Source organism: Oncorhynchus keta, chromosome 36, assembly GCF_023373465.1.
Source record: "Oncorhynchus keta strain PuntledgeMale-10-30-2019 chromosome 36, Oket_V2, whole genome shotgun sequence".
Lineage (NCBI taxonomy): Eukaryota > Metazoa > Chordata > Actinopteri > Salmoniformes > Salmonidae > Oncorhynchus > Oncorhynchus keta.
The window spans coordinates 5,045,477-5,073,297 of record NC_068456.1 but is presented as its reverse complement, the minus strand read 5'-3'; the positions used below and the strand labels follow the sequence as shown (position 1 = coordinate 5,073,297).

The following is a 27,821-nucleotide window of genomic DNA, read 5'->3' as shown; positions in this document are numbered from 1 at the left end:
CTCTACAGAATGTACCACTTTGCCTTTATATTGTCTTCAGTCCGCAGGGGATATCTGTAAACTAAACTCGCAATAAATCACACCCAAATGATTTTGAGGAGATGGAGCAACGATAAGTGGCCTATATGGCCTATTACAGTGTCGTAAAAATGTGCAGATTGAAACAGAAATGGCCCTATACACTACCCTGTTTTGAACCAATGTCCCCGCGTTTCTTAGGCCTATGAAATGATGTGTTGTTTATCAAATTGAGTAGGCTTAAACTACATTTCGAGAGTCAATAGTACGTTATTTTGCAGGCCCTGGTCCTAATTGCATAGGTGTTGAATACAGCATCGGGCACCTGCTCGTTTTGTCGGAACAAAAGCCACGCGCCCGGTGACGGTCTGAGGGCAGGTGTGCGGCAGGTGCACCAGTCTTTGGGCAAACACTGCATGTTTGTTTTCTGATGAGAAAGTACAGGCAGTTTAACAACTGAACCAACCCACCGTTCGAATAGCAAATGCGTCCTATAACGCATAACTAAAGACAGGGCAGTACATCACATTTTTTAAATGATAGTAGGTCAATGGATAGGATTGGCCACTGATGGTGACAACAATAAGGTTAGATGAGGGTCATCCATAAGAGGACATGACTGTTACTTGGAAAACAGTGGAGAGATGGAACTACAACATGTGTTTTGATGGGAAAACAATGTCTTTTGATTGAGTTTGACTGTAATTATTTGTCACTTAATCATTCATAATTTAGTGAAGTGGGCCTACTAATGATATCCAACCTGTAAGTTAGATGGAATTTCATACAGGTAAAAAGTGATTTGCCAAATGCAGACACTAACTATTTCAGATGATATTAAAATAAAGCAAACTTCAACCACATTAAAGCCACAGCAATTACAATAGCTTTTTTATTGAAAATTAATCTATTTATATGATTTATCTATACAGGGATTCTGCTTTAAATCATGAGCCTTTGTAGAGATGGATATTTGAACAGTTAACAGTCATGTTCTAATTCTTGTAATGATACCTTGGACAATATGGCCGCCCCAAGTTATCAATAACTGGTATACTGAACAAACACATAAATGCAATATGCAACCATTTAAATGATTTTACTGAGTTACAGTTCATATAAGGTTCTCAGTCAATTAAAGTATATTCATTAGGCCCTAATCTATGGATTTCACATGACTGGGAAGGGGCGCAGCCATGGGTGGGATGGGAGGGCATAGGCCCAACCACTTCGGAATGAGTTTTTCCCCTCAAAAGGGCTTCATTAAAGACAGAAATACTCCTCAGTTTCATCAGCTGTCCGTGTGGGTGGTCTCTGAAGATCCCGCAGGTGAAGAAGACGGATGTGGAGGTCCTGGGCTGGTGTGGTTACACGGTTGTGAGGTCGGTTGGACATGCTGCCAAATTCTCTAAAATGACGTTGGAGGCGGCTTATGGTAGATAAATAAACATTGAATTCTTTGGCAACAGCATGCCAATTGTACGCCCCCTCAAAACTTGGGAAATTGTGTCGTGTGACAGAACTGCACATTTTAGAGTGGCCTTTTATTTTCCCCAGCACAAAGTGCACCTGTGTAATGATCATGCTGTTTATTCATCTTATTAACCACACCTGTCAGGTGGATGGATTATCTTGGCAAAGGAGAAATGTTCACTAACATGGATGTAAACAAATTTGTGCACGGAATTTGAGAGAAATATGCTTTTTGTATGTATGGAAAAATTCTGGTATCTTTTATTTCAGCTCATTAAACATGGGACCAACACTTTACATGCTGCGTTTATATTTTTGTTCAGTATACATGGTTCCTGCTGGGGTAATCAAACAAAGGAAATTGGCGCTCAAAGCTCCTGTAATGGCCATCAGTGTTTTGAAATGGTGGCTGGTTGGAGAGTTTGTGCACGTACATGTACAGGAGGTGTACAGATCGAGGAGCGCATGCAAAATGTCTGCTGGAAATCAGTATTATTTTAGCACAACGTGAAGGCTAAAATTGTATTTCTATTCAAACACTCCAAAATCTGATATCTGTGTATATTTCCATACACGTCATGAAAGCGGTGACTACACAGGTGGCCTAAAGATCAACACTTTTTTTGATTTATCACGTAATCCAGCTCTGTCAAATTTGTGGTCATGTAATATATGATTCAGATCGACTGACTTAAATGTTTGCTAAGGATCACTGTGTTCTCTCTCGTGTACACTTAGCTACCTGTGTACACTTAGCTACCTGTCTACACTTAGCCTATTAATGTGTTTAAAAAATAAATAAAAAACATTTATTTTCCTTTATTATCTCCCCCTAACCCTACCATCCCTCACCTATTTAGAGTACATCAATGGACAATAACACTTAGGCTTCTACTTCCAGCTTATACAGACTATATATATTTTACGGACACAGTATATTTTACATGAGTTATCTTTTGTTTGCTTTTAGTCCCATCCTTCAGCTCCCCTCAACCCCTCCCATCTATCTCTGAAGAGCTATTAATGTGTTATTGTCCTCAGTGAAAAAGGTACCGTATTTCCTGAGCAAACCGCTCCTATACTTTGGGAAATAGTTTTTTATCCAGAATCTTTGTGTATTAAATATATATCATTTTAAGTGTTTCAAAAGTTCAGGTTACTAAGATGAGCAAAATGTTAGGACGTTATAGGCCCTCATCTTTCATGAAAAACAATAAATGTAAAGTAATCTAGGGAGAATTTCCCCAATCCTGTCCATAATTTGACAACGATTGTCTGGTGGAAACAAATGTGTGAAATCACCATCAGGGAGCTGAGGGTAGCCTACTGTTATGACCAAAGGGTTGCACGGTCAATGTTCGAGGTTCAGGTGAGTTGACCCTTTTCAGGGGAAAAGGTTACCACTGACAGAACATCAATCAGTCACCTGTAGGAAGTAGAAACATGGTGCATCTCATAAGTAAAGAGACATGGATGTTTTAGGTATAAAAACATTGATCTGTAGATCCTGCTGTTTTGACCTTATTACCCCTATTTGTAGCTCTGGGAGGAACTATAACCCTTGAAACGCTATCCCAAGTGGTAATCCCTAGTGATTGGCTCCCTACACCTCCCACAGGAAGTTCTGTTTAGCGGACAGTTCACCTGGTTCTCCTCCTTGCATTAGCACAATCATTTTCATCAGCATCCATTGCTTTTGAGAAGGACCAGACCAATAAATCTAATTTGATACATGACACTATTTGATTTAGGCCTTTATTACATTATATGATTTAGTTAAGCTTGTGTCTTGGGTTGCTTATGGATGCATTCTAAATCTTCTACATTTTCTGCTCTTGCTGTCAGTGCGTTTTCTTTTAGTATAATTGGAAGAAAAGAAAAAACTTATTTGTTAGAGTGCTACCCCATTTCTTTCCTTTTATTCCAGTCATAGTTTGGTTTATGGGAATTTTTCTGTGGTGAAAATGTACGCTATAGAACGTGCACTATAGGAGCAAAACCAAGCCAACATGTTGAATGTCAGTTCCCCACATCAACAAATGTTACTTCAATGTTACTGCAATGTTTTGGAGATAAAAGCTCAGCTGTGCGATACTCTTGGGTCAATGAGGACCTTTTCCCATAGGCAGTAGTTTGCATGTGTAGGAGTTGATACACTGTCCTCAGAGTATCAGCATGTTGTGGTAACACACAATGTATTACCTACATTTGATGTTCTATCGACATGTTTTGCTTAGCTATAGGAATTCTTTTGAAACATACATTCTTTTTTATATGGACTCCAGTTTTACCAGTGTATTTAGATATTTTACTGTATTCATATTATGCACGTGTAAACCTAGGTCACAAAATCGTATACTCAAAAACACCAGAATGATATAAATGTGCTTCTCTCTCAAAGACCGAGGTACTCATTATATTGTACTTAATTGGTTTACTGCCATGTACAGCATGAGAGACCAAGCCCAATGTCTACAGTATGTATGTCTATTGCTAGGGTCCTCTACTGCATGGATGCTACAACAACCTTTCCCTGCACTGGCACTGTCCCTGATCCTTCAGTCAGTCAAGGGTCACATTTCCAACCCATTGCACGGGCACATTCCAATTTGCTTTGGTGGAAGGACAAGGAGACATTGATTGAAATTGTGTCCCCGGGGCATTTAGCGCTCTTTTTTTTTCTTCTCTCACATGGGTCTTGACAAATAATTTTCCAGTGGTCGGTGATGCATGCTGTGTTTGACCGATCATTTACAACAACGAAGAATAGCACGACTGAGCTGAGCTCTTTTTAAGCCTCTTTCTCACTTTCTCTTTGACCAGGCAGGGTAGCGATAGATGTAGAAATGGCTCAGCATTGGGATTGCTTTGGCAGTGGCATTTTGACCCTTTGGACTAATAAGGTGTTCTATTTGTTGGATGAATTTAGGGACCCTCTCTTTATGTATAGGGCCATTATGATCACGCCGATTGCATGGCCAGCATGCCAATTTGATTGAACACGCAAGGCAAGTCTTTTAAAATAAGAACACACCCCTTAATATAACACATCAGCAGGTATTGTATAGCCTAGTTGTCAAAATCATTGACCAGGAAGTGCTGTTGCTGTGACCAAGCAAGCATGAAACCTGAGAAGTGGTAAATGAAGAGAAAATGCCAAGCGGAGGCAAGGCAGTTATTGCTTATGGTGTCAAACACAGACAATGCCTATACGTTGGCTACAATACAGATAATCTGTCACGGAAATGTATTTATAAAGCCCTATTTTACATCAGCTGTCATGCAGTAACCCGGTCGAGACCGCAAAGAGCAAGCAGAAGCAGAGGCAAATTGGCTAGGAAAAACTCCCGAGGGAAGAAAACTGCAGGTTACTTTAACATATAAGAACATGTCAAATAATAACAGTATAATAACGTAACAGTATATGTTTGGAACTGGCATTTCATGTAAGTGGCCTGATGTTGAGGAAGACATGAAAATAGATCAGTTGCTGCATGACCTGTCCTCTGTTCACTTCCTAATGTCCCAGTCATTCCCAGAGGAATTCTTCAACTGAATTTGTAGTCGCAGCTAGGTTAGCTAACCCCTAAGGAGATGTTATATTAGATTTATTGTTGACTGATTAACATGGGACATTGCATTCGGTTCTTGTCATCTCTGAGGCTAATTGGATTACGTTATGAGGGGAATTGATTATTATGTTACGACATTAATCTACCTGAGGTTCTTCTATGTGCGTCAAGCAAAGAAATTGTTACAAAGAAAAACATCCCCTTACTCTGACTAACAAAATGTTGAATTCAATTGCAACGCTATCACATAAAGAGGCCACAGAAAGCAGTTCCACAACACAAAAGCATGACGAATGTTCATTAATTAAATTAGCCCCGTGGACACAACACATTGGGTCTCAATCCACTATGCAGTAACTCAAATGCCAAACATTGATGGAACCAAAAACATCAGTTTGAGGTTGACCTATCCTTATCACTAGTATGTTGCTAGATAGCGAGATGAAGCTTGTTAGTGCTTTTTGATGAATGATCCAAGCTCATCACTAAGCTAAGGACCATGTAACTGAACACCTCCCTCTGCAACTGGATCCTGGACTTCCTGACGGGCCGCCCCCCAGGTGGTGAGGGTAGGCAACAACACATCCGCCACACTGACCCTCAACACCCTCAGGGTTGCATGCTTAGTCCCCTCCTCTACCCCCGATTCATCCACGACTGCGTGGCAGCACATGACTCCAACACCATCATTAAGTTTGCAGACGACACTACAGTGGTAGGCCTGATCACCAACGAAGATGAGACGGCCTATAGGGAGGAGGTCAGAGACCTGGCAGTGTGGTGCCAGGACAACAACTTCTCCCTTAACGTCAACAAGACAAAGGAGATGATCCTCCAGGACACCTACACCACCTGATGTCACAGGAAGGCCAAAAAGATCATCAAGGACAACAACCACCCGAGCCACTGCCTGTTCATCCCCGCTACCATACAGAATGCGAGGTCAGTACAGGTGCATCAAAGCTGGGACCGAGAGACTGAAAAACAGCTTTTATCTCAAGGCCATCAGACTGATAAATAACCATCACTCGCACATTAGACGCTGCTTCTCTATATACATCGACTTGAAATCACTGGTCACTTTAATAATGGAACACTAGTCACTTTAATGTTTACATATTTTGCATATGTATATCCTGTCTTCTATCCTACTCTACTGTATCTTAGTCTATGCCGCTCTGACATTGCTCATCCAAATATTGATATATTCTTAATTCCATTCCTTTACTTTAAATTGTGCGCATTGTTAGATATGACTTGTTAGATACAGTGCCTTGCGAAAGTTTTCGGCGCCCTTGAACTTTGCGACCTTTTGCCACATTTCAGGCTTCAAACATAAAGATATAAAACAGTATTTTTTTGTGAAGAATCAACAACAAGTGGGACACAATCATGAAGTGGAACGACATTTATTGGATATTTTAAAAAAAATTAACAAATCAAAAATTGAAAAATTGGGCGTGCAAAATTATTCAGCCCCCTTAAGTTAATACTTTGCTGCGATTACAGCTGTAAGTCGCTTGGGGTATGTCTCTATCAGTTTTGCACATTGAGAGACTGACATTTTTTCCCATTCCTCCTTGCAAAACAGCTCAAGCTCAGTGAGGTTGGATGGAGAGCATTTGTGAACAGCAGTTTTCAGTTCTTTCCACAGATTCTCGATTGGATTCAGGTCTGGACTTTGACTTGGCCATTCTAACACCTGGATATGTTTATTTTTGAACCATTCCATTGTAGATTTTGCTTTATGTTTTGGATCATTGTTTTGTTGGAAGACAAATCTCCGTCCCAGTCTCAGGTCTTTTGCAGACTCCATCAGGTTTTCTTCCAGAATGGTCCCGTATTTGGCTCCATCCATCTTCCCATCAATTTTAACCATCTTCCCTGTCCCTGCTGAAGAAAAGAAGGCCCAAACCATGATGCTGCCACCACCATGTTTGACAGTGGGGATGGTGTGTTCAGGGTGATGAGCTGTGTTGCTTTTACACCAAACATAACGTTTTGCATTGTTGCCAAAAAGTTCCATTTTGGTTTCATCTGACCAGAGCACCTTCTTCCACATGTTTGGTGTGTCTCCCAGGAGGCTTGTGGCAAACTTTAAATGACACTTTTTATGGATATCTTTAAGAAATGGCTTTCTTCTTGCCACTCTTCCATAAAGGCCAGATTTGTGCAATATATGACTGATTGTTGTCCTATGGACAGAGTCTCCCACCTCAGCTGTAGATCTCTGCAGTTCATCCAGAGTGATCATGGGCCTCTTGGCTGCATCTCTGATCAGTCTTCTCCTTGTATGAGCTGAAAGTTTAGAGGGACGGAAAGGTCTTGGTAGATTTGCAGTGGTCTGATACTCCTTCCATTTCAATATTATCGCTTGCGCAGTGCTCCTTGGGATGTTTAAAGCTTGGGAAATCTTTTTGTATCCAAATCCAGCTTTAAACTTCTTCACAACAGTATCTCGGACCTGCCTGGTGTGTTCCTTGTTCTTCATGGTGCTCTCTGCGCTTTTAACGGACATCTGAGACTATCACAGTGCAGGTGCATTTATACGGAGACTTGATTACACACAGGTGGATTGTATTTATCATCATTAGTCATTTAGGTCAACATTGGATCATTCAGAGATCCTCACGGAACTTCTGGAGAGAGTTTGCTGAACTGAAAGTAAAGGGGCTGAATAATTTTGCACACCCAATTTTTCAGTTTTTGATTTGTTAAAAAAGTTTGAAATATCCAATAAATGTCGTTCCACTTCATGATTGTGTCCCACTTGTTGTTGATTCTTCACAAAAAAATACAGTTTTATATCTTTATGTTTGAAGCCTGAAATGTAGCAAAAGGTCGCAAAGTTCAAGGGGGCCGAATACTTTCGCAAGGCACTGTATCACTGCACTGTTGGCGCTAGAAACACAAGCATTTCCCTACACCCGCAATAACATCTGCTAAACACGTGTATGTGACAAATACAATTTGATTGGATTTGATTGTGGACTACAGGAAACGGAGGTCCGAGCACGCCCCAATTCACATCGACAGGGTTGTAGTGGAACAGGCTAAGAGTTTCAAGTTCCTCGGTGTCCAAGGACCTGTCATGATCCAAACACACCAACACAGGCGTGAAGAGGACACGCCAATGCCTCTTCCCCCTTAGGAAGCTGAAAAGATTTCGAATGGACCCTCAGATCCTCAAAAAGTTTGACAGCTGCAGCATTGCGAGCATCTTGACTGGCTGCATCACCGCTTGGTATGGCAACTGCTTGGCATCCGATCGCAAGGCGCGACAGAGGGTAGTGCGTACAGCCCCAGTACATCACTGGGGCCAAGCTCCCTGCCATCAAGGACCTGTATACCAGGTGGTGTTAGAGGAAGGCCCTAAAAATTGTCAAAGACTTCAGCCACCCAAGTCATGGACTGTTCTCGCTGCAACAGTACGACAAGTCTGGAACCAAAAGGCTCCTGAACAGCTTCTACCCCCCAAACTACTGAACAGTTAATCAAAATGCTACCCGGATAATTTGAATTGACCCCCCCTCCCCCTTTTTTTGTGCACTGATTCTCTTGCGCTGATTCTATGCACACTCCCTGGACTCTACCCGCACACTCACACATACACACGCACTACATCTGCTCACACACAAAACACACACCAACATGCATATTGATGCCACATAGACACACTTTCAAACTCTTTCACAATCTTGACATACGCTGCTTCTACTCTGTTTATTAACTCTACTGATTGCCTAGTCACTTTTAACCCTACCTACATGTACATATGACCTTAATTACCTCAACTGCCTCATACCCCTGCACATTGACTCGGTAGCGGTACTACTTGTATATAGCCTTGTTATTGTGTTAATATTTCCTTTTTATTTAGCAAAGTTGTCTTACTTTTTAACTTTGCATTGTTGGGAAAGGGTTCGTAAGTAAGCATTTCACGGTAAAGTCTACACCTGTTGTATTCAGCATGTGACAAATACAATTTGATTTGATTTGATTAATAACGCCGACAAAAATCTGGACATGACAGTATCATGTAGCAATTCTGTGTGTTGCCAATGCAAACGAAGAACATTATAATCAATAATAGCTTTCATCAATTGAGTTATTGCTTGATTTGCGGCCTTTTAGTTAATTGGATCTTGTATAGAGTCTACCGTAATTATTCTCATTACTGTTTTACTTTTGGAAACAGAGTGATCGTGACAGCGTTCAGATTTAGATTGATTTATATTCTCACATTGGTGTTTTCTATACCTTCTCTGCGTGGAATAATGGGTTATACACAAGCAGATCGTGTGCGTGATGATTATGACCCACATGACTCGATAACAGACTTTCAGATTCCACAGTTGTAGTTTTTTGGGGGGACAAAAACACATCGTAGTATAAGTCAATGAGCCCTACTTTACGTGCTTGGAATTAACTGTGCGTGTTTTTCTCTAGCTCATCAGTTAAAACAATGAGCATGAACATGTTGATTAGTATTGCTATTGATTAGCCCACTGCCATATACTTGACTTTTCCGATGGGCCATTACTGGGGGACAGATGCATTGAATGAATGTTGACCTTGGTAGAAAGGGCACGGGCTTTGCTCTTGTCAGTCAGACAACTCATTACCCAGACACAAGACCACTACTAGATGCACATCTTTTCGGACCCGGATTCAAATTGTTTTTGAAATCTTTCAAATACTTTAGCTGTGCTTCAATGACATTGCCTGGCACTATGGAACCAATAGAATCGTTTTAAAACGGCAAACCCCTCCAATCTGGCACTCCAGGCAGGCTCAAGGAAACGCTCAAAATACTATTTGAACCCGGGTCTGTGTCTGTCACTCCTGAGACAGATTAGTAAGCAGCGAATTGTTGGAGCTGGGGCTCTTTCTCTAGTGTAGCACATGAGCTCATAGATGGTAAATCTCTCCGGTGATGTGCGTCGTGAGCTAATTGAGTTTCTGTCTTTGTCCTGGCCAGCTGAGAGTCAGAGGACGTCCCCAGGCTGTCTGTTTGTCAAACTGCGCCAATCCTAAACATCCTTCTTATCTGTCACCGGCGGTCTGAGTATGCAGACATGTTTCAAGTTGTTTGTTTATGTCCTGCGACAGATGATTGTCTCTATCTAGGCTACGGTTAAAGGAGGAGACAAGACAAACCAATTCATTCATACCTATAGCATGTAATGGTTATTAAATCAATATAAAGAAAAAGTGACATGTCACCATAACGATAGCAGCAGCGTAGTGTTCTTTAAAACCCCTCAAGGAAGGACATATCAATTGATGAACATTTTTTTTTTTAATCGGACGGTTCTTCTAATTGATAATAATGTTGATACGTAATGCTTTGCGTTCATGGTGTACATTTTCATAAGGTGTTTAGTTCTTTGCATTACATGGGGTAACTCACCCCATCCAACGCAAATGTCTATCACCCACCAGTTTCGGGGGTAATTAGATCGAAGTGTCGGTTTCTGAAAGTCGTATCTTCCCATCGTAAATCCTGGCCATGCCTTTGAGCTGAAATCAATATGTTCAGATTGCATCACGTGTTTGCGGTCATAGTCCTTGCCGTGGTTATGAGAGGTCAAAGCAGTGAGCGCATCTGCTGAAGTGACTGTCTCTAACATTGAATGTCTCCGGTTTTCAATCATCCCAGTCCTGAGTCACTCCAGTGTTAAACCTTTAACGGTATCACTGAACAAAGAAACCTATTTGCTCCCAAGCGGGTTTGATGCTTTCAATTAATTAGCTTTGATATAAACTGCTTGCTTTTCTGTTGGCTTCCGTCCTGGAAATAAATTGAATTTTAACTGATATAAACCAATTGAGTCGCCAGCATATGGTTCACCCACCATGTCCAACCTCAAGCCACAGTCAGGCCTCACTAGTGAATTATAATTTCACCTGTTTTGTTGTTTGACTGTTGATTCTTGTCAGTCCACATATGCCTCCCTTCACATCTTCTCCGAGTGTACCTCTGTTTCTTATGCCTCTGATTTAGGAGGTAAGGATCAAGAAACCCAATACTTATTTCAGATATTATTTTATGTACAATCAGCTCTTATAGTTTGTCTATTGGCCCTGATACACAATGATGTGGCTCCTTTTTGTAAACATCGCTCAAGCATTTAGGATTCAGAATCTTAAGAGGATGTTCGAGCACTTTGTTTTCGGAGTGTTATCTCCACAGCCCAGGAGGTTGGTAAGGGCCTTAATTGATGAGAACGGGCTCGTGGTAAATGACTGGAGCGGAGTCGGTGGAATGGTATCAAATACATCAAGCACATGGTTCCCAGGTGTTTGATGCCATTCCATTTGCGCCGTCCCAGCCATTATTATGAGCCGTTCCAGCCTCCACTGCGACACAGTTATCATGCTCCCCTGTTGCCTTGGATTTCAGGGCAGGGGGACTGTTTTAGTTGTTGGAGCTGGAAAAGGGAAATGTCTCCCTCTGATGGTCATTGGATGCTGCTTGGATTTGGACACGCTGGATGTTGTAAGAATATGTGTCACATTTCTTGCTACACTGTCCATGTGAACACTGATCGGTGGAGCTTTTTTCTTAGCACTTGATATTCTTCATGATTATGTTGCTATACAAAATCTGGCACCTCTTCACTTTCTTAATCCATGTTCAAATTTATGTCCAAATGTTGTGGATTACACCTTAACAGGTTTTTTTTCAAGCAGATCAAGTGTTATGAATGGCTTTCATTTGAATAGATCTTGGAGTTGATTAATGTTCCTCACTTAACTTTGAGATGTGGAGCGAAACCAAATAATATAGCCCAAATAGCAGAATTTTATGGAGGGTAAATGCTTTTGGCCAGAATTTGGCCAAGATTTTTCAGACAAGTGGACCACTGGCACTTCAGTTTGTTTTTCATCTTAGCAAAGCTTTTAATAAAGAGGGTCATAGCTTGGCTGACTGAATTTCCATCCTTCAGGAAGACTGGACACATTCTTTCCACCAATTCGACCCCCTGTCTTCCAAGCACAGCGAAATTAAATCAATGTCTGAAACCAGAGCCAAGGCCTCAACTGCACCAACAGAAATAGGAAATCTAGTTTCGCTGTCTGCTAATGACATTAGTGTGTTCCCTAAATGGCCGTCCCCACCGACGTTGGACAGGAACACAACATGGGATATAATTACAGGTCTAACACTCACATCTCAATTTTCCTGTAAAACATGCATACAGTAGCCTGCTATTGCACTTTATAGATTAGCCAACATTGGCCACAACCCCCCCCCCCTCCCTCCCTCCCTTCCCGGTATCATGTTATCCCCAGCAATTATACTTCCCAAGGTGAAACCAAGGAGAAACGGAAACCACATCCTTATGGACCATGTGAGAAACTCATTACTGCTTACGTGTCATTTGAGCCCCTCATTTCAATTTCCGTTGACATAAGAATAAGATATATGCCAGTAAAACGTATATATTGTACAGATACAGTCTCATCATATTGTGTAGTCTCATCATTTGACATGTACGGTGGCGTAATTGAAATAGGCCTATCAGGGAAGAGATTTCTGATAGTTGATGATGTTGTATGTGCAGGCACACCCTCAAGTTAGGCAGTTAAAAAAAAGTGTAATAGGATTGTGAAATTCACTGATGTTGTAGGCATAAAAGCTACATTCAGTGGATAAGTGTCCCATGGTCCAGTCACCTCCAAAATGATTGGCACACTTGATAAAGATGAGGAAAAAAGACAGTGATTTACACAATAAATTACTGGGAGTTAATATATAGAGTGTGCGACTCTCATTATTTTTTATAGATGACAAAAAAGACAGTATAAAATAAATAATTCAAATACTGAGATATAATGTATGCAAATGTTTTTGTTACAAAGATATTCTTTCATACTAATACAATTGCTCAGAGAAAGATATTTTGCTTAAGGAGTTAAGGAGTAATACGTGTCTCAAAAAGATACGTATCAAAATTATTGGCACCCCCGATTTCAATACATTGTGAGGATAACGGCACTGAGTGTTTTTCGATCATGTTTTACGAGATTGGAGAACACATTGGGAGGAATCTTAGACCATTCCTCCATACAGAATCTTTCCAGATCCTTGATATCCTTCGGGGTCTGCGTTTATGGACTTCCCTCTTCAATTAAAACCACATGTTTTCAATGGCAACCTGGACTCAGGGGTCGACGTAACACAGTACACGTAAATTGGGTCCGCTCCATTTAGTATGATATGTTACGTTTCACATGATGTGCTTTAATTTGTGGATGTCCATCATACATTTCGCATGATATGTTACGTCCTCCAATTCGTATTATATGCTATGAATTGCCAATATGTATGATACATTGCGAAATCAAATTTGTTGTGGCTAATAGTGATGGGAAGTTCATGTCTTTTCTGATCTTTTCGACTCTTTCAGTCAAGAGAATGAATCTTTTGACTAATTTCGTTCACTTGAGTTAGTCATGCCCAGAGCATGAAGGACCCCTTACTGACAGGCATTGACAGGATGGTCACAGCCACACGTTCAGTGGTTGGATAGAACAGATTATATATTTTAGATAGAAGCAATAGCAATGTGAAGTGACATCATTCCATATATACAGAGTATTTAATTTAGATTTTTTTTAACCTTTATTTAAGAGTACAAGAGTACAAGTACAACCCTTTTCATAAAAACCTTTTAAGATGGTAAGAAAGTAAACATTCACTTATTCATATTTTGTTAAAGAATTCTTGGATTACAAATAAGTCACTTGCTAGCAATGGCTAGCGTTACATTACAGTGCACTCACTGGCTGACAGTGATAGTTAGCTCGTCATTGACATGGCTAGCTAAGTCATCAAACACTTGGTTAACTTGCCGAAATAGGCTTTATATACATTAACGGCCACATAAATATATACATAGTCACATTCTCTAACGACTTTGGAATATATGAAGCCGTTTTCAAAAGACACTTTAGTGTCTGTTATAAAAATAAAAAATATGTACAGAGGAAGGGAGACATGAACCTGCCCTCAGAATGTCTCTCGCAGACTGAAGAGCAGGATGACCAACTCTTTAAATAGGGGAGACGCATTCAAAATCCACTAGTTGTTCTTTCGAGGAAAATCATGTAAAAAGGTAAGTATAAAGACAGCTTTAGCATTTTAGCTAATAGCAACTTTCAAGTCAAGTTGAAACCTAATAGTTGCAAATGAGCTACAATACTAAAGTTGTCTATTATGTGATTCAAACACGCAAACTTTGGGTTGCTAGATGTTCGCGTTTTACGCCCAACCATCCTCCCTGACCAATCTCCCTACTTTTGCTTTTGTCTTAAGTAACCTACTGTCCTATGTAACCATACAAAACATAATATATAATACAAATTGGAGGGGCAAAAATGAACGTTTACTATGTTGCATGTGGATTTTGCGGCCAGGCTGTCAATGGGGTTCAAGTCCGGAGACATTTCCATTGCAAAATGTACATTTTGTTGTCAATTTACAATCTCTTTGTGGATTTTGTTGTGTGCTTGGGGTCATTGTCTTGCTGGAAGATCCACTTTTCAAGTTTCATCCTAATGGCAGAGGCAACCATTTTCTTTTGCTTAAATCGTCCTGGTAGTTGGTGGAGTTCATGATGACGTTGAACAAAGCAAGGGCCCGAGGACCAGCGGCAGCCAAACAGTCCCATAAACATCATAGATCCACCAGCATATTAAGTAGTTACAAGGTTATTTCTGCATATGCATCCTTCTTTTGTTGCCAATACTGGTTTGCTTGGCCAAAGACCTCTATTTTTCATCTCATCTGACCATAGCACCAGGTTCCAATTCAAGTGCCAATGCCATTTAGCAAACTCCAGGCATTTACATGTGTTAGTTGTTCACAATAAAAGCTTTTTTTTTGTTATGGTAAACCCTCCAAAGAGCCTGTTGGCATGGAGGCGGCATCTAATTGTAGATTTGGAGACTTGTTAAACCCAAGATGCCACCAATTATCTCACTGTGGCCCTTGGATTTTTCTTTGCCTCACAAACCTTCTTCCTCACTGGGACAAGATATACTTGCGTCCTCTACAAGTTGATCACTGTGTCAGTGGTTTTAAACTTTTGAGATATTGCCCTAATAAGTGACATACATTTTTACCCATTGCCTGATTTATGAATGTCAACGACCATTTGTTTCTTTATATTAGTGATGGATGGATGACAAATGGATTGTATATGCGTGTTACCTCATTTTCAGGGCCGGGTTACCAAACAAGCATGCAGATCAAGTGCCCTGGGGCCCCCAACCCCCCAAAAAATAATCACACAAAATTACACAAAAGTTTTTTCCTATATTTTGGGGGTTGGGGGCCCTTCAGATAGTATATGCAATGGCAAAATGTGTAGAATAGCAGGAATTTAGTTTTAAAACTGCAACATTTTCTCTCGACTTCATGGCAAAATGTAACGAGTAGCACGCGATGAGCTTCAAATGTTTCTCTCTGCCTCAATTTTGACACCTATCTTTTTGATAATAGTTTTGTATTACTTGTTCAATTAAATCTCTTTCTTTGAGCAATTGTATTAGTATACATATTTTGTTTGGAGCATACAATATTGCTCAGTATTTCATTTGTTTATTTTATACAGTCTTTTTTTGCTTATTATTACCAAGGCGTGCCAATCATTTTAGAGGAGACATGCATGTTAACAGTAGCATATTACAATAAGCATATGACATCACGAATCGTGGTACCTATAATTCAACCCAACTAAAATGAAACATTATCCTGACAAAAACAAAACTGTTCAGTTACAGGTCTTGGCTGCATTTTGGCAACGAATCTCCCTGTCTGTTTTTGGCAACAGTGCTTACTTTTTTTCTCTCTTCAATCGAACAGCATCTCAGTTACTTGCTACAGTACTGGGAATGTCAAAGACTGTGTCTTGATATTTCAGAGTGCATTGTGCTTATTCAGACTACATTCCCAGGTATGTAAATAGTATCTGGGTGGTTTGGTGATTCCATGTGATACGAAAGCAGCTGGCCAACCATGAAAAAATTGTCTACTCTCGCTATGTCTAGGGGTTCTTGGCCTGTCTAGCTGATCTCGACTCTATAACATGTCTGCATTTAACGTGAAAGTAGGGGAAAGCTAACATGCATGTGCCTAGGAAGAACGTGTACTCACCTGGGTCCAGGATGAGCTCTGTCCTGACTCTGTAGTTGTTCAGCCAAAGCAGTTCATAAATGTTCATTTGTTGGTGACAAAAACAATAAGTAAAGCCATAACAAAAAGGTATTCAAACAAACACAGAAAGACACCGCCAAGACCTCTCAGCACCTGCCCCAGTTGCTGCTGCCCCCTAGAGATGGGATGTGGAAGTGTGCTGTCTACCTGTGCGCCGAACCTCCAACTACCTCCATTCCTAACACATGGCCTTTCTCTTCTTTTTGCAGGGTCAGTTGGACTCTACTTCCCCCAGAATCAGTACAAGGAGACTGTGTACGTCGGGCAGTCTGCAGGGACACCCGTGCTCCAGGTCCACGCCATGGTGGAGAGCGACTCTCAACGGCCCCACTTCTACCTGTGCTACCTGAGGCCTCCAACCTATGCCCCGTGGTTCCACCTGGACGAGACCACAGGGATACTCTCCATGAATAAGACCCTGGAGTGGAGCGACTTTGACTCTGCATGTGAGTTTAATAGGAGACAGAAGGTTGTGCGCCCCGTATTGTTTTCCCATTGTTTATGGAATATGTTGTGAAGTTGACCGTTCAATCTATTTACTTTGATATAGCAATTTCCAATTGTCCATTGAACAGAACACTCCAGTGTATTTCAAACATACAGTTATATTTAACATTGTAAAATGTGTGAGGGGAAGTTATTCAAGTTTGCTCAGCTTTCACGCTTTGTGCGTACTAATACGCGTTGAGCTTCAAGGTGATACATCATGTTCAGGGATCTGCTTTCAGAATCTGGTTCTGACCATAACGATGAACTTAGCATTTAAGATGCTTTTGGGAAACCGGAGCTCAGGATAGTAATTGAATTGCATAGAAGCCCAGAAAGTGCCCAGTCATCAAGAAATACATGCACTGTGGGAGATTTAAATGGGGCATTGTGTTACTATTTTGGTTCTCTTGCTGATCAGATAAGTTTTGGAAGCTGCCGCTGAGTGTCATTGCTGCGACCAGACCGTTGAAGAAGTTCCTCTGTGGCCTCGGCCACCCCACCGTACAAGTCAGCCTGACCTTCATCAATGACACGGCGCCACCGTGTGGCCAGACCAGACCAGAGCTGAAGAAACTGTGCTTCCCTGACAAAGACCTGAGCTCCCACATCAAGGAGAACAGGTTCCCCGGGGCCCTCCGCCAGCTCAGACAGCTCACCAGGCTTAACGTCTGCCCCAACTACACCATCTCCTACAGTGTAGAATCCGGTGAGGCTTGCTACACTCGCCTTCACCCACACTGTCTCTGTGCATCATATTATGAGAAACATCAAATACTTTGCAGGTCTCTACACTGGCATACGACACACCCCCACAGTTTTATTGCTTCTTTAACAGTTTTCAGCTGTGCTTAACATAATTGCAAAAGGGTTTTCTAATATCAATTAGCCTTTTAAAATTATTCACTTGGATTAGCTAACACAACGTGCCATTGGAACACAGGAGTGATGGTTGCTGATTATGGGCCTCTGTACACCTATGTAGATATTCCATTCAAAATCAGCCGTTTCCAGCAATAATAGTAATTTACAACATTAACAACGTCTACCCCACGTTCCCACTCTTATAGAATGCACGATATTAACTTCAATCTTTTTTTTCTCTCAATTTTCTTTCTCATTGCTGTTCCAGTAGCTGGGTGAATAGGAAACTACAAAATCTGGCAACATGAGACTAACATGATATGTTTACATCTCCTCTTCACGGTTTCCGGTTTGGCTCTAGATGTTCCGGCCCCATTCGCTGTGAATGAAAACACCACTGAGTTGGTAGTGACTGCTCCGTTGGACCGGGAGGAGAGCGAGACATACAGTCCCATGCTGATCTGCACAGTGCAGACTGACACAATGGTAGACACCTTTTTTGTTACACTGCATATCAACGTCTACGACGAGGACGACAATGCGCCGTATGTCAGTGGAACAGACACAGAGGACGTGGTGCTGGAATTTGATCGCAAGCAGGTGACTTTACTTTACTACCAAGGCTGTATATCGATTTATTGCTATACATGTATCACTGATACCACTGTTGTTCTTGTGTTCTTGTGTGTTTCTCAGGGAAGTTCTTTTGGCAACTTGGTTGTCTATGATAGAGACACAACACCCAGGTATCCCAAATCCCAGAGTCAGAATAGATTTGTCGGAAATATGATGACCAATGACTCATGGATAAATGAAATGTTCACCATAGAATACTCTTTCAAAGAAGAAAAGGCCATTTTTGGTAACGTCCGAGGCACTGTTCATGAGTTCCGTGAGTAGTCCAGATGAGTTGCACAATCCCTCTAAAGACTGGTTTCCCAGACACTGTGTAAGCCTTGTCGCTTTTCAGTCCAGGACTAGCCTTAATATGTGTCTGGGAAAGCAGCCTGTTAATGTGACAAACGTCTACTAAATCTTTTGATCGATTCATTAAATAAACAGCCCCCCCTTCTACCCTTTGTGTGGCATGTAGGGCTCGCACTGAAGAAGAATTTGTCTGTAACGGAGAATAGGACCTTCCAGCTGGATTACCTGGTCAATGACACTACATACCCCGGTCCAGAGGGAACTGTGATGCTGCACTACAATATCACCATCTTACCTGTCCCCATTCTCTTCACCAATGTGACATACCTCTTCGCACTAACACGTAGAGCTAATGTCTACTCCCAGGTACCTATAGAGTTCACATACAGCCCTCTTTGCTTGAGAAGAGGGATACTGCTTATGAAATGCTTATGAAGCAGACCACTATTTTAAGATAATAGTATTCCGCTGTTCAAGATTGATGTGATGAAATGCCATTAAAGCAGTCTGTGAGGTTACTTGGTTTATATGTCAGAGGATAGCTCATCGGGGACTTATTCCCCCCAGTAGGCTAAATGTAAGATCATGTGTCAATCTGATTAGAACTGTAGCATTTTCCCTGTATGATTCGTGTTCCTTTTCATTTCAGGTCGGTAGGATTTGTGTGGACAACAGCCTGAAGTTCCAGGGCATCAATGTCACATACCGGCTAGTAGTAGCAGAGAAGACAGGGAATGTGTCCGACGACGTACAGTCATGCTACGCTGCGATTAGCATTGCACAGAGCCTCAAGGACATGGTGGGGTTGCTATATGTGAACGACACAGAGGCGCTTCGCAGGCCAGAGTGCCAGGACCTGCAGTATGTGGTTATTGCTCAAGAGCAACAGAATCTGCTGCAGGCTAGCACTCAGATCCTCGTTGTGCTCGATAGCGATAGTAAGTACATGAGATAATAAGTTCATTCCCAGCAATACTCCAGACTGATGCTGATTTGGACACAGTGATTACCAATGAATGGGGTGTATGGCATTCATATTTGGAAGTCATCAGTTCAGTTATTTTGCAAGGCTCATGCCTCATTGTTAGAGACCTTAGGACTAGTGTAGTAGAGACCTGTCAAATTATGTTAACTCTATCCATGTCCAAGACTCTATCCATAGCTTTGTCCATGTCCAAGACTCTATCCATAGCTTTGTCCATGTTCAAGACTCTATCCATAGCTTTGTCCGTGTCCAAGACTCTGTCCATAGCTTTGTCCGTGTCCAAGACTCTATCCATAGTTGTGTCCGTGTCCAAGACTCTATCCATTGCTTTGTCCGTGTCCAAGACTCTGTCCATAGCTTTGTCCGTGTCCAAGACTCTATCCATAGCTTTGTCCGTGTCCAAGACTCTGTCCATAGCTTTGTCCGTGTCCAAGACTCTATCCATAGCTTTGTCCGTGTCCAAGACTCTGTCCATAGCTTTGTCCGTGTCCAAGACTCTGTCCATAGCTTTGTCCGTGTCCAAGACTTTGTCCATATCTTTGTCCGTGTCCAAGACTCTGTCCATAGCTTTGTCCATGTCCAAGACTCTGTCCATAGCTTTGTCCGTGTCCAAGACTCTGTCCATAGCTTTGTCCGTGTCCAAGACTCTGTCCATAGCTTTGTCCGTGTCCAAGACTCTGTCCATATCTTTGTCCGTGTCTAAGACTCTTGTGATCTTGCTTGACAATCGCATAATAGCGAAGCATACCGTGAACATGTGTTTTGTCTTCATAAAGTTTGTGTTGTGTAGTTGATAAGCAGGGCCTAGAGGACCAGCAGTTCCTCTCCTGTGCAAAGGGAAGACAGCGTGGGGATTGTGAGACTATCAGAGGCCTGGGGGCAACCACAGGGAGGTGCCAATGGAGACAGGGCTCTGCAAAAGGTACCCACGCTGTCATTGACCAGATTACCTGTCATTGACCAGATTACCTGTCATTGACCAGGTAATCCAGCTGGAAGGTCCTATTCTCGGTTACAGACAAATTCTTCTTCAGTGCAAGCCCTATATGCCACATATTTAATGGAAACATATTTAATGGAAACAGGAAATGATGCTATTATATTTTTCCTTTATCTTTCAGGAATATCAGAAAGTTATTCCACCTGCTCCCCTGACCTCCGCACGTGCCCTGATGGCTTTTGTGATGCAGTTGAAAGCAAAGACGCATCAATATGTCCTCAGGATTGTACAAGTGAGAAGTGTCCTAAATCTTTTACGGCCATTTATATTTGGCTACCTTATTAATGTTCTTTATTTTTTTGATGGTATTTCAAGAGTTTAAAAAAAAATTGTTGAATTCAATAGATTTACATGTGTTTGTGTCTCTCAGTTGAACCCGTCATAGGTGGTCATGAGAAGGGCATCATGTCTGGCATTAGAGCTGGCCATGGAACCTGCTACTGCTACTCTGAAAAATGCTTCTGTGAGAAGGATGATATAGAGGGTGAGTTGTATCATTTCAAATAATTTTTGTTCTACGTGTATTGACCCATATACTCCCCCAATAGGTAACGAAGCAGCATTCCAAATGGAGATGTTTAAAGATATGATACTGTATGTCAATCAAAGGTGAAATTACATTTTGCCCGTGTTGTCAAAGGGTGGTTTCCATCGTGTTTTTTGTTCAGTGTCTCCTTCTACCCTGTCTGATGCAGAGGCCATGTGTGACGAGGTCTGCAAGACCATCATTGCCACTGCCGTGCTGCTCTCCTTCATCGTCTCCATTCTCCTGTCCTCCTACTTCATCCATCGTTACCACAAGAACTCCCCTAAGCCGCCCATCACCTCGGCTGAGATGACCTTCCGGCGGCCCGCACAATCCTACCCAATCAGCTACTCCGCTAACAACATGCGCCGTGGCTCGTTGGACTCCATGGAGAACCAAGTAGCCATTGACACCTTCAAAATACCTGTAAGGCCTTTCCTTAAAATGTTTGGAAAGTTTCCGGAATTTTGCAAACCCAGCTATACTAAATTGCCTTTTGAATGATCATGAGACCTGCAAATATATGTTGTATTAATAGAGATGTTTTTTTTTATTTTTTAAATGTGTTGCTTAATTGTTTTAACAGGAGGATCCCAAATGGGAATTTCCACGCAAAAACCTGGTGCTGGGCAAAACGTTAGGAGAAGGGGAGTTTGGGAAGGTTGTCAAGGCGACTGCATTCCGGCTGAAAGGAAAGGCTGGTTACACCACAGTAGCTGTGAAAATGCTTAAAGGTAATACTAACCGGACAAGGAGCAGACAATAGGAACAGTTATTGTAAGACTCATGCAGTGAGTGAGTCCCTAGGTGTCTGTATACTGAATATACAGTGGAAGTAGATTTTTATGATGTGACTTTTGGCCAGCCCATGATAGATATAAGGTGCAGGCAGTTCTGCTACCCTAGGCGAGACAAAATGAAATGCCCCCTCTTATCCTTGCAAGGTAGAATGGTAGCCTATAGTATACAGTGTCAGCTCGCAATTCATTTTCATGAAAGCCCATTCACAGAGGTGCAACTTTGGTTTTAGAAATGGGGGGGACATGATTATTATTTATATATTTTTTTTATCCGGTATGAGAAACACTCCAAACAGCCTACCCAACATCTCGGAGGTGTCTGCATGGTCCTAAAGCACACAGTTGCCTTGTTTTGTATCACATTCCAATGATACAACTGGGGGGGGGGGGACATAAATGCAATTTCAGAATGTGGCGATGACAGGGTAGCCTAGTGGTTAGAGCGTTGGACTAGTAACCGGAAGGTTGCAAGTTCAAACCCCCGAGCTGACAAGGGACAAATCTGTCGTTCTGCCCCTGAACAGGCAGTTAACCCACTGTTCCTAGGCCGTCATTGAAAATAAGAATTTGTTCTTAACTGACTTGCCTAGTTAAATAAAGTTGTAAAAAAAAAAAACATCCCCAGTGAAAGTTGCACCCTTGCCCATCCATATGGTACAGTTTGTCAGTCCTGATTCCTGACTAAGACCTAAAACAGATCACTTTGGCTACACAAACTCTGAATATAAGATATCCAAGATTATTCAATCCCGCAAGTTTATTAAATACCACCCTCGTCAGTGTGTCCACCTAGGCAGGCCTTTAAGGTGATGTATTTTATGAAACTATTTCATGAATCTCTCTTTTATTTTTGCAACAGACCACGCCTCACATAGTGAACTGCGGGACCTCCTGTCAGAATTCACCTTACTGAAGCAAGTCAACCATCCACACGTCATCAAGATGTACGGAGCCTGCAGCCAGGATGGTAAGGCTTCATACCGATCCACTCCGAGCACCGTTTGAGGGTATCAATATTGTTGATTGACTGTACCGTCAACAATGGAGATGTGTGATACATGAGAATCTTGTCTTCAGATCTTGTCCTTTATGGTAGCAGTGCCTCAGATACCCTGTCTGACCAAATGATGCTCAAAGTCATCACGAGATTGTGGTACAATAAATTGTGGACCCACTTGATCATATTAATGAAAACATGATGTCCTTGCAATGCTTAACCTTCCGGTGTTATACCTGGTATATGTGATGCATATTTAATTCAATCCTGCCAGATACTGTAAGCCCAAGTGTGTGTTCTGAAATGTTGTGTCTTTCCGTCTAGGTCCAATGTATCTGATTGTAGAATATGCCAAATATGGGTCACTGCGCAACTTCCTGCGTGAGAGCCGAAAGGTGGGACCCAGCTACATGTCAGGCAACGATGCCAACCGCAACTCGAGCTACCTGGAGAATCCAGATGAGAGGGCACTCACCATGGGCGACCTGATCTCTTTCACCTGGCAGATCTCCAGGGGAATGCAGTACCTGGCTGAAATGAAGGTGCCTGTCTAGCAATTACCGCTTTCAAAATATTCACCATGTGGCAAATCTTAACTTCCATTTAAGTCAAATTTCTCTCAGTCTCCCATTGCATGACTCAGTGAAAATTTGACTGAAGTGGAAGTAAGGATTTGCCTTTCGTATACATTACCTTCAAAATGATTGGCACCCTTGATAAATACTTTATGAGACAAAAATACTGTATAAAGTAAATAATACAAATACTAAACTATATTGTATATATATGCTCTAAAAACTTAAATATTTATACTAATACAATTGTTCAGAGAAAGAGATTTTTTTTTACAAGTAATAATTGTTTATCTCAAAATTATAGGTGTCAAAATGATTGGCATCCCTAAATATTTTGATCTATAAAATCAAACAAAATTATACTCCTCTCACCATTACCAATTTCTAGGGAGATTAGCATGTCTTGGGGGGGTGTGCTCTTTGTGCCTCTGTAACTTTCTCACTCATCATTATTCACGATTCATTTAGGATTATCTGTAATCATGGTAGTATCCACATTTATGTAGAAGTGTTCAGAAACATTTGATTCTTATTTACAATAAAAAGTGACTCCAAAATGACACAATATATGATTTACCATGAATCTCTATTGGACACAAAATAATCAAACACAACTAAAACAAACTGCTTGATGTACTCAATGCGTGCCAGGAATATGGGACCAAATATTACATTTGGTTTGATTTTATTGATAAGAATCTTCCCAGTTAACAACAAATGTTCATGCAACTTTAGAGAACGTTCCCTTAAGAGTCTCATTAGGTCATTAACTAATGTTTTCATAGGAATATTCCAGTGATGTGACTGTTTCAAAGAGCCCATTCCTTTAACCCTTTACACTAGTAGGAATAGGTTTATATGGATATGGTTACATTTGAATGTTTCTATGAAATGCATAAGCATAGTAGCAATTGAAAGGGAACAGTTTGGAGATTGTGGAAAAATGAGTAGACCAAAGTTGAGGACACAGCAGTTCACCTAACACAAGACTTAATCCAAACATTACACTGTTGATTTGATGTGCATTTCACATTTACTGTACTTTTCGCCGCGTTTGTTGATAACGAAATCTGAAAATACAATGTAGAAAATAGTTTAAAAGAAGAAAAACCATGGAATGAGTAGGTGTGTCCAAACTTTTGACTGGTACTGTACATGATTACATTGTGCATTTTCATTTATACAGTCCTTATTATTCACCTGGGATTTGAATTTAACCTCTTGGTTCATGGCATTCTGATCTTCCTGTTTTGGGTTTGTTCTTTGTTCTGGGTAAAGTTCTGATTATTGTTCTCCTAACTGTAATGCCAAAACATGCTAAAGATAAAATAAATATTACTTGTTAAACAAAATCCCTTTCTCTAATCAATTGCATTACTATAAAGTAATGTACATTTCACATTTTTTGGAGCATATAAATTGCTCAGTATTATTTTTTTTTACTTATATTTTTCGTCAATTCATCAAGGCTACCAACATTTTTGGAACCCACTGTATGTATGAATCCCATGATAAACCTAGCTCAATGTCAATGTGACTCCGTATTTTGTAAAGGACGGAGCTTGAATTGACTTTTGTCCTCCAATAGCTTGTTCACAGGGACCTCGCTGCAAGAAATGTCCTAGTTGCGGAGGGCCGTAAAATGAAGATTTCTGACTTTGGTTTGTCCCGTGATGTGTATGAGGAAGACTCATATGTGAAGAGGAGCAAGGTAGGGAACCCAAATGTCAAATACCCAAGTACTTTTAAAAATGACTAAATTTGATTGTTTTCTGAAATTGTCAATTAGTTTGTTAGCGATTGTAGTAAGGATTTCATTCACAGAACTGAGATCACAATGTCCATTCTCTTATTCTTTTGCCTCTCTTTTCAGGGTCGAATCCCAGTGAAATGGATGGCAATAGAATCCTTGTTTGATCACATTTACACAACACAAAGTGACGTGTGAGTACCTTGCGCAAAACAACTTAAAACACCTGTGATACATATCCATAACCAACAATATTTGCATGATCAAAAAATATACTAAATTGCACAACTGAATGCATTCGACCGAAATGTGTCTTCCACATTTAACCCAAACCCACTGAATCAGACAGGTGCTGGGGGCTGCCTTAATTAACGTCATTGGCACCCAGGGAGCAGTTGTTGGGGGTTAATTGCCTTGCTCAGTGACTTGAACCAGCTACCTTTCGGTTACTGGCCCAATCCCCTTAACCGCTAGGCTACCTACCGCCTCGGATAAACTATACAGCAAACAGTCACTGTTTCACCCATGCATTAGACTGTGGTGCTATTAATGTGGTGTCCTCTGCCTCCTTCCAGCTGGTCCTTTGGTGTGCTGTTGTGGGAGATTGTGACACTGGGTGGAAACCCGTACCCAGGCATCGCCCCTGAACGCCTCTTTAACCTCCTCAAGACTGGCTACAGGATGGAGAAACCAGAAAACTGTACTGAGGAAATGTACGTGTGCCACTTTACTTTACCCCAGCGTCATTGTAACCACAGTAAAACTCACGGTTACTCTATTACACTGTGATGGTGATGACATCCATGACATGACAAGCCGGCAGCAAACCCACACGTATTCATTCTAATGATCTATTGTAAATTGCAGGTGAACCATCCCGTTCGTTTCTTTTCACGGTGAATCGTGTGTTACGTGTTGTTGCTTCTGACCATTAAGTGTTGTATGAATGTGTTTCTGCAGGTATAATCTGATGCTTCGATGCTGGAAACAGGAGTCGAACAAAAGGCCCATATTCATAGACATCAGCAAAGAGCTGGAGAAGATGATGGTGAAAAACCGGGTAGGATCAAGCAAAAACAACCAACACTCTTTCTCTGTCTAATGCGGTCGTTACACTGCTCACTGGTAGTTACAGTACGCAACGTCATAAATGGACTAAACCGCAAATGGCCAGTCTCGTGTCCAGCAATAAGTATAACCAATGTCAGGTGACCATCCCCAAAATATGGCCCTGGGCAACATTTGCAAAACGTATAATTACAATAGATAGCAGTTGGTCTTGTGTTGAAGTAAAGAGGCCAAATATAGTGCCATTTTTAGGATGCCAAATACAGTGCAAAAATATGATTCATATGTTTAGGATTTGAAACAGAGTACTTTTAATACTTTTTATCTCACACAAAAGTAGGAAATGTATTGCTCTAATATATTCGGTTTCCTATCAGATGTTTGTCATTGGATCTCTTATGCCAGTTAGCTACAATCTTAACCATATGGGAGGTTAAGTTAGGTCATAACTGCATGGTAGGATATGACTGTATTATGACAGCATTAGCAGTATGCTCCACCTTCCTGTCGTTAGTGATTAGCCTAATCAGGTGTTCCTCTCCTGTTATCAGGATTACCTGGACCTGGCAGCGTCTACGCCAGCCGACGCCCTACTGTACGACGACGCCCTCTCCGAAGAGGACACACCCCTAGTGGACAGCAATAATGCCCCTCTCCCTCGAACCATTCCCTCCACATGGATTGAAAACAAGCTCTATGGTAGAATTTCCCATGCATTTACTCGATTTTAGTGACAGGACACATACGCTCTGTTTTTGACATGCTGTGATTGGCTTCCTGTAGTGTGTGACTGTGATCTAGGCACATGCTTCATGAAAAAGTCTCCCATTTCTTAGGAAATGAGAGTCAGTGGGAAAGGAGAATCTTGTGTCTGATGATCACTATTTGGACCTGCTTCTGATGTACATTCAACCTGACCAAAATATTGACACATTTGTAAATAGTAAACATTTCCATAATTCCCTTATATGACATATTGTAATCCACATTCAATCCTACGTATTGATTTTATATTAGGAAACATACGTTTTGGACGACATAAACATTTTCAAAACACATTCCAACACCCGCAATTTTTTATTAATTTGGAAAATACTGTTCAAAAACAGTTTAACATTTGAAACAGGGCCTTGCTGAATCAATCATTATCTATTACATTTGGATTCCAGACTGTCTTAAGTTGTCTGAATTGTTTGTGTGTATATAGGCTACCTATTAAGCATAATGTAAGCGTACAGTAAGTCTTTTGAAATCAACTTTTGGCTAACATTGATAAACAATACTTTGTAAAAGTATTTTCATAAGAAATTCCCAAACAAATCCTATAGATCCTAAGCACTTCCAGTTGATAGTTCATAAAAGTATTTAGCAATAAGATGGCTGCCAGTGACTTAGTTACCATGAACAAACAGTGACTTAGTTACCATGAACAAACAGTGACTTGGTGACCATGGTGTCCTGTTACAGTGACACAATTCTTGTATCTGCTTTATGTGGACATCAGTTATCAATGGTGCGTGAGCCAAGGATAACATTTAGAGGTCATGACATAC

At 41.1% G+C, this 27,821-nt stretch overlaps 1 protein-coding gene across 1 annotated transcript in view; it reads left to right on the top strand.

The window, feature by feature from the left end:
• Nucleotides 1–27,821, top strand: part of LOC118369505 (proto-oncogene tyrosine-protein kinase receptor Ret) — a 30,598-nt gene that overhangs the window by 1,622 nt on the left and 1,155 nt on the right. Inside the window, exons 2-19 of the mRNA XM_035753936.2 lie at nucleotides 16,500–16,736; nucleotides 17,198–17,485; nucleotides 18,002–18,240; nucleotides 18,337–18,532; nucleotides 18,734–18,933; nucleotides 19,217–19,505; nucleotides 20,343–20,474; nucleotides 20,674–20,784; nucleotides 20,923–21,036; nucleotides 21,248–21,504; nucleotides 21,665–21,812; nucleotides 22,738–22,845; nucleotides 23,200–23,417; nucleotides 25,039–25,161; nucleotides 25,324–25,394; nucleotides 25,776–25,913; nucleotides 26,161–26,260; nucleotides 26,820–26,967. Coding sequence (XP_035609829.2) covers nucleotides 16,500–16,736; nucleotides 17,198–17,485; nucleotides 18,002–18,240; nucleotides 18,337–18,532; nucleotides 18,734–18,933; nucleotides 19,217–19,505; nucleotides 20,343–20,474; nucleotides 20,674–20,784; nucleotides 20,923–21,036; nucleotides 21,248–21,504; nucleotides 21,665–21,812; nucleotides 22,738–22,845; nucleotides 23,200–23,417; nucleotides 25,039–25,161; nucleotides 25,324–25,394; nucleotides 25,776–25,913; nucleotides 26,161–26,260; nucleotides 26,820–26,967 — 3,117 coding nt within the window. The remainder of the gene's footprint in view (nucleotides 1–16,499; nucleotides 16,737–17,197; nucleotides 17,486–18,001; nucleotides 18,241–18,336; nucleotides 18,533–18,733; nucleotides 18,934–19,216; nucleotides 19,506–20,342; nucleotides 20,475–20,673; nucleotides 20,785–20,922; nucleotides 21,037–21,247; nucleotides 21,505–21,664; nucleotides 21,813–22,737; nucleotides 22,846–23,199; nucleotides 23,418–25,038; nucleotides 25,162–25,323; nucleotides 25,395–25,775; nucleotides 25,914–26,160; nucleotides 26,261–26,819; nucleotides 26,968–27,821) is intronic.